We start from the raw sequence: 11393 nt of genomic DNA, 5'->3' as shown, positions 1-11393 counted from the left end.
CTACTGTATATAGGGAGCAGGTCGTCATCCAAAATAATATCTTCTCTTGTATGTTTGAACTCAAGAGAATACAGAACGTCCACATCACTAGCCATTCATCATAACTGATGTTTAAAGAGGGCGTTGCAGAAGGGGCACAAACTGTGCAATTTACTCTATGTAATCTCTTTAGCAGGGCATGGCAAGGTCAGACAACTCAACATGGTCCTGATTACAGGCTAATCAACCGGTGGCCATTCAACCAATCAGTGCTGGGCAAAACAAAAGTTAATTTAAAACCAGAGGCCCTCTTCAGCTAATTTTACCATCTGCTATGTCACCAGTTGACATCATCATTATGCAGTGAAGGTGAATGTCTCACCTCACCCGGAGCTGCTGCTGTACACTGATGTGGACTATAATCAGGAGGTACATTTCTGTGCCGCCTCTTTTATGAGATAAGGTTCGTTCGAGCCTACCCAGTTCTGCGCAGAACCGATCCTCGGCGATCGAAGAACAATGCATGCCGGTTAGATTGTGTCCGACCCAAGCCCATGATGCGTTTGTACATCCATGCCCTATCCCCAGCTCGACTTGCTCTGACGTCATGCAGAAGTGGACTGGCGATAATCTCGCGGTTTCGAGGCGGCCGCAGATTTTAGAGCCAGACGACGCAGTTGCTCTGTACCGGCTGCTAACGACTGGCTCTTAGCTGATCAAATTGGTTCAGATGTTGACTCATCAATATGAACTGTCAGATAAACTTTTTTTTTTTTTTTTTTTACCTTTGTTGAATTTCAGAGATTTGGAATTTATTTGTCTTATTTGAGGTTTTTCTGTTAACTGCGTACATGTTGCGACTGATGATGTTGGTGGTGATGTTTTGCAGTCACAAAGACTAAATACGTTCACCATGAACTATACAGAGTTTATTGTATAGTATTTTAATTATTTTGAAGGAGGAGGGAAAAGAAGGATTAAACATTAAACAGCACAACTGGTGGTCAGTAAAATAACGTGTACAGATGTGAAGGCCTGACCACAGGCTGTCTGACTGATGCGCACTGAGAGCTGTGATGATGGTTCTTTTGTATTGATGTAGTTTGAGGGTGACAGATGCGCTCAGTGGATTTATATTCAATAACTAAATGATATAATGCTGATATACATTAGAATTCATCTAAATGAGGGCTGAAATGTGAAGAGAAATCACAGATCTCCTGTAAAATATTTGAAAAGTTTACATTGTCCATCAATACAATACTTGGGAGACTGTAAACAGACTGATGAACGGATATGATCAGATCGAAATGAATAGGAATCCAATCTAACAAGATGTGGGTGCTTCTGTGACTTCTGTGACTGCAAAAGTCACAAATCTGACTTGATCGCAGCTTTTTGTCACCGCCCCCTGCTGCGGCCGCCTGCTCTCGTGCGCGTCCATGCGAGGCGCAGCTCTAACGAACCTATCCGCTGTGCTGCGCTGCCTGGCCATGTGGACTTCTCATTGTTTACACAGAGAGAGTGTGTAGCTGCTGTTTTTTCAACTACTCCCTCACCTTTCTTTGGTCACCCTGAAGAATATATGCCTGTAAGTAATGTTTGATTTCTGATTTTCACACTTACTTTCCTTATGACACGTACCTGCTGTAGTTATGGGGGGAGGCTTTAGTTTGTGAGAAACAGTTGCTCTTAATGGTAATGCTTATTGTGTTAGTTTGTCTGTGGCATTTTCAATGTTAGGTTAGCGTTCATGCAAAGCCTAAGCCAGCTGTTTCCTTTGATTGGTGGTAGTCCAAGCACATGATGGTGTGTATTTGTGTTTCTGGAGCTTGTTTATGTTTTCTTGCTTGTTGATGGGTGGAGGGGAGTTACATTCATCACGGCTGTAATATTTCTATTTTGTTTTTGTATTTCAGTTTCACAAAAAAAGACCTTCTGGTAATCATCCTAAGCTGCCTACTGTCTCCTGGGTATTCGTTGGAGGTCCTGTCTGCCAGGCTAGACAATCACGCTCATGATTTCTAGTAGGTGCAGAATAATTTGTCTGACATGTACCAAGGAGATCTTTTTCTAAAGATACTTCATAAACGGAAGCACAACCCGGTGGTGAAATTATGGACGTGCATACATGCTGGAATGAAACCACCGCACATGATGAGACGCACATGGACACGGTGTTTTTCACATTTAACTGCACGGTCTTGACCTTATCATTAGTCTTGGGTTTACCCGGGAACTTGTGGGTTTGTTGGGTTGTTTTCAGGACGAAGAGCCTGCAGACCTTCAATAACGCGCTGCTGGTCAGCTTGGCCGCCAGTGACCTCCTGAAGTGCTCTGTGGACACCCCGCTGCTTCTCTTCTCTTTTCTGCGTTTCAGGAAGGACAGCCAGGTGTCGGTGTCTGTGTGCACCCTGCAGCAGTTCACTTACGCCCTGTGCAGCTGTGTCCAGCTGCTCACGCTGGTCAGCATCAGTGTGGAGCGCTTCCAGGCCATCGCGTTCCCTTTCCAAACTGAGAGGAGGAAAGCTAGGGTCCGTCTGTGGATCCTGTCCATCTGGGCATGTGGCCTCATTTTGGCTGTAATCTCTCTGACCCTCTCCAAAAAGGCGCTTTTTTATATGCTCTGCCGTCCGCACCTCGGGGGGCATGGAGAAGAGCGTCTTCAATACTCGGATCCTTTTGGACCCTACGTGCTGGTCCCGGTGTGGGGACTGTCTCTGACTGTGATTGTTGTCCACTACGTGCGCATATTCAGAGTTGTAAGACAGCACCGGAAGAAAGTGTTCAGTCGGGGAGTCCAGCTGAGGCCGACGGTGTCTGAGCACGCCTGGGACTGTCTGAGTGTCCCCGCTTCAGCACCACGGACAGCCCCGCATGGCTCCTTCAGCCCGCTGCCTCCCCGCCGGACGGTGCTCCTTGTGGCAGAAGCCAGCGCTCCCTATGCAGGCTCTGCAGGAGGGGCCCCGATGAGACCTCCAGAGATTGTGGGAGCAGTCTGTCTCCTGACCCCAGGAGCCAGGGAGCGGGGGAAGAAACAGATGGAGGGGAAGCTTGCCCAGCGTTTTGGTTACATAATTATTGCCTTCACGCTTTCCTGGGTGCCCATGGTGGTTATTTTGCTGATAAACGTCGTCTCCTGGCAAGACACGGACAAGGTGAGTGGAACTTTTTATATCACTTTACCATTTTTTCTGTTTGAAAAACAGAAACCCTGTACAATGTAATGCAACCCAACCTAACAGTCACACGATACATGCTTGTATTTTGTGAGGTTTCTGATTTGTCCTCCAAAGGAACTGTGCACAATATTAGAAACTGCTTTCCAAATAATTCAGCAAAAACACAGCCTCAAAATGATACCACAGAAACCAAACAAAAGACAAATCAGTATTGTTAGCAACAACAAAAAATTAAGATATTTTTGCACAGCACACAGTTTTATTATTGTGATTAGGGCTGGACGATATGGCTTTAGAATGATCTCAGAATATTTTCAGGCTATATCACCATACACACTTCGATATTTTGAAATCTAAATTACTGTAAAATACTGACAAAAAATCAATGAGTGAACTGCAGTTACAAATAAAGTAGCTACTGCCTTAAAGTAAAGTTACATAAACTACTGGTAAGATAGTTCAATAAAATACTGTTATTCTAAATAAAGTGAAGTGTTACATTAAATAAAGTACTGTTATAGTAAAGGTAAATAAAGTAATGTTATAATTAAATGCATCAAAGATCAAAGCATTTATCAGACGTGTAAACTAAATAAATGATAGAGCATAATATGAAATGATAACTTTTTTATCATCAGACGAGATATTTTGTCATATCGCACAGCCCTAATTGTGATCACTCAGTGTCCTGTCATAGTGCAAAAATGCATCATAGTAGTTGATTAATCAATATAATCAGTGCATTTTGACAATTAAGTTAAACATAAATAATCAAACTGAATCTCTTTTGCTTTTGTATTGTCAGACACGACAAGCAATACAAATATATCAACTTGGTATCTAAGAAATTATGTAGCCATTATTTTCTTCCATTTTATACGTAATGATGGAAGTATTAAAAAAAAAGAATAGATCATTGATTAATGAAAATCATAATTAATCTGGGCAACAGGTCATACCATCGCTGTCCTGCAAAAACATTTTGGATGTTATTTTGTGTTCATGTGCTATCCTAAGCTCTCTCCTGTTTCTCCCACAGCTGCTGATGGAGCTGGAGACGTCGGCGATGGTGCTGACCTGTGTGCAGGCTGCAGTGGATCCCCTCATCTACACTTTAGTCACCAGACAGTTCCGCTCTGAACTAAGCAAGCTCCTCTCCTCCATCCCCGGGTGTCCCCTTAAACGGTAGATCTGAAGGTTAAATACTTTATCCACATCTGGGTCACATGGACTGCACTTTGGGGAATTGAAAATACCACTGAAGCTAAATGTGCACACGCTGCGACCTTGTGTTCAGTGTTTACACACACACACACACACACACACACAGTGATTAAGAGACGGGTGAAGAAGAGAGCCCACAGATTTGATATTTGTGGCAGATATAGATGTTTTATCAGGCGTTTCACAGTCGGGACACAAGACAAGGTCATAAATAATATCCAACACCTGACAAGATACGCACAGCAGTAGTCTCAACAACAACAGGTGGCATAGGAGGGCAAAGCAAAGAGTGAGAGGAAAAACTGACTGAGCACATAAAAAAAAGACAATCAAAGGAAGTAACAGAGAAAGAGAGAGAGGCAAACACAATCACAGACCTCTGTTTTTGTTGTTTGTAAGTAAAAACGCAATCCTTTGACACTTTGAGCGGAGATATGCTTACATAATAATTCAAACTGTGTCGTTTTGAAAGTGCAGCTGACACAAAACAACCTGTCTTGAAACAGGGAAGCAGTAAATAACTCACATTTAATCACTGTCCTAGCAACAAAAAAATACAGGGAACCTCACTTCTGCCATCACCTATGTCATACCCTTGTTGTTTTCACTAGATTCTAAATGTCACACTTGATGCTGTGAATATGAAGTCAATGTCTTTAACACCTTTTTTTAGAATTACACTAAAAAAAGCTCGGCTTGTCTGTGCTTATCTTCTTTATTTACTACAGTTAAATTTGCATTGACTAAACTAATACTGGGTTCTAGGCCGCTGTTGTTGCTGTGTATATTACTAAAGAACCAGCAATAGTGATACATCCTGTTCCAACTCTGTAGATTATTTTTTATATTATTATTATTATTTTTTGGGGGGTTGGTACTAACTTTGGGATCAGAGGGAACTAAAGCACAACAGAGGAGTCTAAGGGACCTTGGGGTCTTGTGTAGTGATGCACTGATATGGTACCAATTATGCTATATATTCCCACCCATACTGGCTGATATGATGATAATGATATGTGGTTATTTTTTTTGTAAGTCTTCGTACAAATGTATGTGTAAAACTGGTTTTCAGATGTCTCCATATTAAGGTAATTAAACACATTTTTAAAAAGACCATTATATATTTTTCCTGCTCGTTTGACTGGTGTTAATCTACTTCTACGGAAAAGAAAGTTTCACATCAGCTACATATGGGCAGACATGATATTAAACCAATTCCAGTATTGCTTTTGAAATATGCTCTTGGCTGATACTGACAGTATGCTGATATATTAATGCTTTTCTAGCCCTGTCCGTGTGCTCTTGATCAACATTTTATTTCATCTATGTGGAGCAGAAATTGGTGCTTCGTCTGCTGTGACTGAAACTTCTCTGCAATGCACTGGAGAAACCCGAGCAGTGGTCTCATCCACCTAATGACAGAGCTAACTACCTGTGTAGCTGTTGGACTCAGAATGACATTCAAGATGAAAAAGGCCAACAGGGAGGCTTCAGTGCGGAGGTTAGCAGAGCTAAAAGGTCACCGTCCATAGTTACAAAGGTCAACTTTGATGGGATTTGATGAGAGGTAATACTAATGTTACATGTCGGGGCTGCGAGTTGAGAGAACAGACAGAATAGCGCGTGTTTTTGGTGACAGAGATCTGTGGATGGCTCATCCAATGTCCTCTCTGTAGTCACCGTTACAACAGACTTCCCTGCTTTTAAGTTCTCCCGAAGATAAAGTAAATAAAATCCTTTTGAAACACCAAGGAGGACAAAAAGTACAAACATCAAGTTTCCTAACCACATAGAGTACACATACTCAACAACTTTGAAAAAATGCCCGCTGAGTTTGGGGAAGAAAAAACGTTGACAGCTATAAAGACTACTGAAAGCATACTGTTGTTCACACAGGAGGTAGGGATACAACAGGACAACAACGAGAGAGAGAGAGAGAGAGAGAGAGAGAGAGAGAGAGAGAGAGAGAAAGAAAGACAGACTGAGGGAGAAAGAGAGAGACGAGAAGACAGCTTCACTGGTTCTGCCAAACGATGGTCAAATATTACAAAATATTCTATTAACAATATTCACAAAGAACCCAGGCTCAGGACAGATTTGTGTCAGAAATTCTCAGCCAGCACCTTGTGCTTTTAATAGTGGTGAATTGAATTCAAAATGTACTTTTTTTTGGTTTCTTTGTTAGAGAATTGAGTTATTTGAGGTCTGTCGGGCTGTAGCAGCCAAAAGGGAAAAGAGCAGGGAGAGAAGAAAACTATAAAAACAAATAAATCTCTTTTTAACTCGAGCAACAGGCACATGTTGTGTAAAAGGCTTGTAGCTGAGAATTTCAGACAGAAATGTGTACAGTGAACCCTACAGAGTGGCAGCTAGTCAAATATACCATATACTGAGCCATAGAGACTTCCAGGAAAATTGAAACACAAGTTTTCAATTAACTGAGACAAACACATTCTCTCTCTCTCTCACACACACACGCACACACACGCACACATACAGGCACATTCCTCCTATCCAGAACATCACAATTCCTCTATCTAGCAAAAAGTCACATCCACTCATTCACAAATATGAAACTCATTGGTAACGCCATCACAGACACACCTACCATGTTTGATTTTTTTAAAGGATTTTCACTCAAGTGGAACAGTATTGGACCTGAAAAGGAACGGTGCCATGTTTATCTATCAACAGGTGAGTGGGCCAAGAGGACACAAAACAAAAAGGGCAGGGTTAAATTGGTGGGGAAAAAAGTTCTGATCTTCTTTTCTTTCCATTTCAGTTCTCTCACTTTTTCTTTATATCTCCTGGGGGAAAAAAAAAAAAGACAGTAAGACTCAAACTGAAGCAAAATCATAAAAAGGTGCTCTGTGCACAGTGACACATGACTTGCTCTGGGAACTCATCTCTGACACTTGGGTGGTGCTTCCTCATCTAAAACGACTCCCTACATGTATTCTCCACTCTTTCACCCACGCACACACTTGCAACCACTAACATGAATATGTTGGATCTAAAAGCCATCCTCTGCCTGTACAGGGAGTCCATGTCATTACAGTACATGACCAGCAGAGGGCGGGCTCCACCACGACCGGACCAGGACTCTGAATGCCTTCTCCTCCATCAATCCCAGTGCTCCTCTGTCCCTCAGTCTGTCTCGATGAGTCTTTATTCTGTCTTTGTGATGCGCCTGCACTCTAGTCTTCACAGTGCGGACACCTTCACAACGTTCTGGTGAGTAGGGCCTGCGGGCAGATGAGCATCGCCCTCAGGGGTGGTCACTGGTGGTGTGGGAATGCTGATGATTGCTGTGGTGATCTGACTGCCCTGGCAGTTCAGGGATGCTGGCTCGTCCACTCGCATGTTCAGACTGGAGCGGCTATAGGAAGGAAAGAGGGAAGACAAAATTAAGTATAATTTTTCTATGTTGAAACTACGGATGCACAAATTGCATTTTTTTTTTACAGATATCAGATATGCTGCTATATAACAACTCATTTGGCCAAAAACTGATACCAATATTGATATATCCAATTTTTTCCCACCTGATTTTAGTGAGTATCAGATCTCTTCTGTAGTGCAGTTAACATCATATCATGCATTCAGACACTTTATCAGAAGATGGAGATGTGAAATACACTGGTTTTCATTGTATGTTATATTCATTCATGGTGCAAAATATGAAAAAACATGTTGGCCATTTCCTATAGTTTATTCTAAGGCCAATATGTGCCAATACTGATGATGTGCAGATATTATTAGCATGTTTTCTGATTTGAATATTTAATTTTAATGCCTATATCTACTGATACAGATTATGTACCAAATATTATCATGCATCCCTTGTAGAAACATTTTGCTCAGAGTTTTGCTACTGTTTATGGAAATTTGGTTTATGTCTCAGACCAGTTCTGGTTGAAGACAAAAAGGTAATGAGAAACCCTCCTATTTCTTATAATAGCTAGTTTTCAAGGTCAAGGTTGCTTTTTTCCCCCCAATGGACAACACAATCTTGGAGGTGCCCTTAACCGAAACATAATCCTTTGTTCACTTGAACAAACAACCCTAAAACCACAATTACTGTGAATTGGACAACAATTTTTATGGAGCTTTAAAAAACCCAGGTGTAAGTGTTAAAGTGTTGATTGTAGTGTCAAACCCACTGAGAATCAACACCCAAATCTGTTCTACACAGCTTTCAGCCACTAATGAACCTGGGCATCTGTTTCCTGCAAACAAACTTTAACAACGGAGAGACAAAGTAAACCCTGGCTGTTGAAAAACAGAGAGCTTCAAGCAGTTTTAAAAGAATACTTTACCCACATAATGACCATTTGTATATCAATTAGTGGTGCCCTGCTACTCTGAATTTGTGGAGAAAACTTTGTTTTTCTCATGTTTCCTCTTAAAATGACATTGATTTTATGATTGATTGGAGACTAAGTTTAACAACAGCAAAAGTACTTCAAAACATGTAATTAAACATTCTTGCACAACTTGTACAGTATAATTGAAGTCTCATGTTCCCAGCCATATGTTCAGTACTTCTAAAATGTGCATTTTTTGCTAAAACCTTACAATTTAAAACTGAACCTCAAGTTAAACTTATTTAAGCTGGACTCCACCACCAAGAGTTTTTTTTGTTGCAAAAATCCATGGGTTTGGGAAGTATGGAACATACAGCTTGATAACTGAGACTTGAATTTTATATCCAGATTCCAAAATATCTTAATGAGGCAGGTTGAGGGAGCGTAAGCAGACAGGAAAAGTAAGTTATTCTTTGTCTTCACATCTTACTATACAGTGTATACGTAGCTGTGTGAGAGTAAGTGGGGATCAAACATCACACAAGTTGAAGAATATTAGTGTTTTTTTGGCCTGTCCTTTGTAACTCCTGAGCTCACCTGGTGCTGAGGGGCTGGATGTGGATGGTGCTGAGCTCCTGCAAGCCTTGTTGGTGTGTGTGCGTGTGTGTCAAAGGCTGCATGTGTGCTGCAGCACTGGCATTTGGTAAAGGGGTGTGGTGCTTCTTGCTTCGGCGGGTGCAACACGTGCCCGTTACGCCATCTTGGCTTGAGAGGGAGGGGCTTCGAGATGGGTAATTCTGCAGCCCCGCCTCCAGGTAGCTTTGCTGGTAATACTGCTCGTCCACAAACTCATGGTTCTACAAAGGTGAAGAAAACAGGCAAAGAGAGAAAGACGAGACAGTCATAAAAATAGAAGTATGATTTAAAACTATATTTATAACACGGTGCAATACACATCCTGCCTATATGTTGCCTGCATGTCTTCCCTTCACCATAGCCATGGCCTAGTTATGATGGCATTCTATACTATGTTTATTCATGATTTTTGATGAAATAACCCCACTACACTATGACACTTTTTTCATGATTTTTCATGACATACGATATGATGACTTTTTTTTCAGGATTTTTGATGCTGTGCTATGCTCATTTTTATGTTTTTTTTTTTTATGATACTGTGGCATGTTTGCAAATTTGAGACAAACTATACTATCAAGTTTTTTTTAAATGATTTTTGATGACATATTACTCTTGAATGTTTTTTCATGATTTTTTATGGCATACTATAATAAGACATTTTTTCCATTATTTTTAATAATGTAGTGTATTCTTCTTTTATTTAAATTAAATTTGGTGGCACATTAACGCATGGCTTTTCTTCACGATTTTTTTAAATGACATACTATGATTTTCTTTTCATAATTTTTGACAATGTATGATGCTGTCGCATTTGAATGATTTTTGATGACATACTATATACTATGATGTTTTATCATGATTCTTGATTAAATAAAATACTATGAGGTTTATTTTAATGATTTTTGATGACATACTATACTATGGTATTTAATCATTATTTTGAAGACAATGATTTTTTTTGATGATTTTTGTTGACAAAGTATACTCCAACTTTTTTCATAATTTTTTGCGTCATAGTATACTATGACATCATTTAATGATTTTTTGATTATTGGTTTTTGATGACATAGCATACTATAATCTTTTTAAATTGATTTTTGATTAAATAATTTATCGTAATATGTTATCTATTTTTTTTAAATTTTTGAATTTAAAATATACTTTGATGATATTAATTGTTTTTAACAGCCTGCTAGACTCCGAAATTTTTCAGGATTTTAAATGTTACAACATAATGATGTTCCTTCAGGATTTTTTAAGACATTGCATGATTTTTGATGAGATAATTTACTATGTTTCTTCATGATTTCTGTTGACATTCTTTACTATGCCATTTTTTCATGATGTTTGATGGCACACTATACTGTGGTGTTTTTTCATGATGTTTGATGGCACACTATACTATGACATTTTCTATGACTATATACATGATTTTTGATGGAATACACTTTCAAAGCTGTGAATGTTCAGGCTCTGTCATATCCTTTAGAGCTCATAGTTCCCTGAATCCTACCAGAGCACTGTACTCTAAAGATTTTGGTTTTATATGGTTCCTAGATTCCTCAAAAGTAGATTGGGAGCCAGAGCCGTCAGCTATCAGGCTGAACTTTTGTGGAAATATCTTCCTGGGATGCAGATGCTGTCTCCACATTCAAGAATAGACTTCAGACTTTGCTCTTTGAACTCATAATTAAGGCTGGCTCAGACTTGGTCGTATTACTGCATATCACTAACAACTTTTTCTCTGGATCATTTGCGCTCCATTATCTTATAGATTTCTTGGATAATGGTTGCGCCTGGATTGTTGCCCTGGTTCTGCTGATCCCCTGTTCCATCCCCCAGCTGAGCCTGGATCGTGATTCATGGTTGCACTGATGCTGGTCCAACTCAGTGAAACATGTTATAACATACAGTGTTGAAAAANAATGGTTGCGCCTGGATTGTTGCCCTGGTTCTGCTGATCCCCTGTTCCATCCCCCAGCTGAGCCTGGATCGTGATTCATGGTTGCACTGATGCTGGTCCAACTCAGTGAAACATGTTATAACATACAGTGTTGAAAAA

General features: G+C 40.2%; 2 protein-coding genes across 2 annotated transcripts in view; one reads left to right on the top strand and one right to left on the bottom strand.

Annotated features, from left to right (window-relative positions):
- Positions 1 to 498: 498 nt before the first annotated feature.
- Positions 499 to 4480, top strand: LOC121946448 (5-hydroxytryptamine receptor 1-like). Its single transcript, XM_042491011.1, has 3 exons — positions 499 to 508; positions 2077 to 3137; positions 4201 to 4480. Exons 1-3 carry the CDS (start codon positions 499 to 501, stop codon positions 4348 to 4350), a joined length of 1221 nt encoding a protein of 406 aa, XP_042346945.1. The 3' UTR covers positions 4351 to 4480.
- Positions 4481 to 7206: 2726 nt separating this feature from the next.
- Positions 7207 to 11393, bottom strand: part of kcnd3 (potassium voltage-gated channel, Shal-related subfamily, member 3) — a 144924-nt gene continuing 140737 nt past the window's right edge. The window contains exons 7-8 of the mRNA XM_042492007.1: positions 9290 to 9549; positions 7207 to 7764 (exon numbers count right to left, since the gene is read on the bottom strand). Of these exons, the coding sequence (XP_042347941.1) occupies positions 7590 to 7764; positions 9290 to 9549 (435 nt within the window). The 3' untranslated portion in view covers positions 7207 to 7589. The remainder of the gene's footprint in view (positions 7765 to 9289; positions 9550 to 11393) is intronic.

The sequence above is a fragment of the Plectropomus leopardus genome, chromosome 8 (assembly GCF_008729295.1).
Source record: "Plectropomus leopardus isolate mb chromosome 8, YSFRI_Pleo_2.0, whole genome shotgun sequence".
NCBI classification, from domain to species: domain Eukaryota; kingdom Metazoa; phylum Chordata; class Actinopteri; order Perciformes; family Serranidae; genus Plectropomus; species Plectropomus leopardus.
The sequence above is the reverse complement of the archived record's forward strand: the minus strand, read 5'-3'. Positions and strand labels throughout refer to the sequence as shown.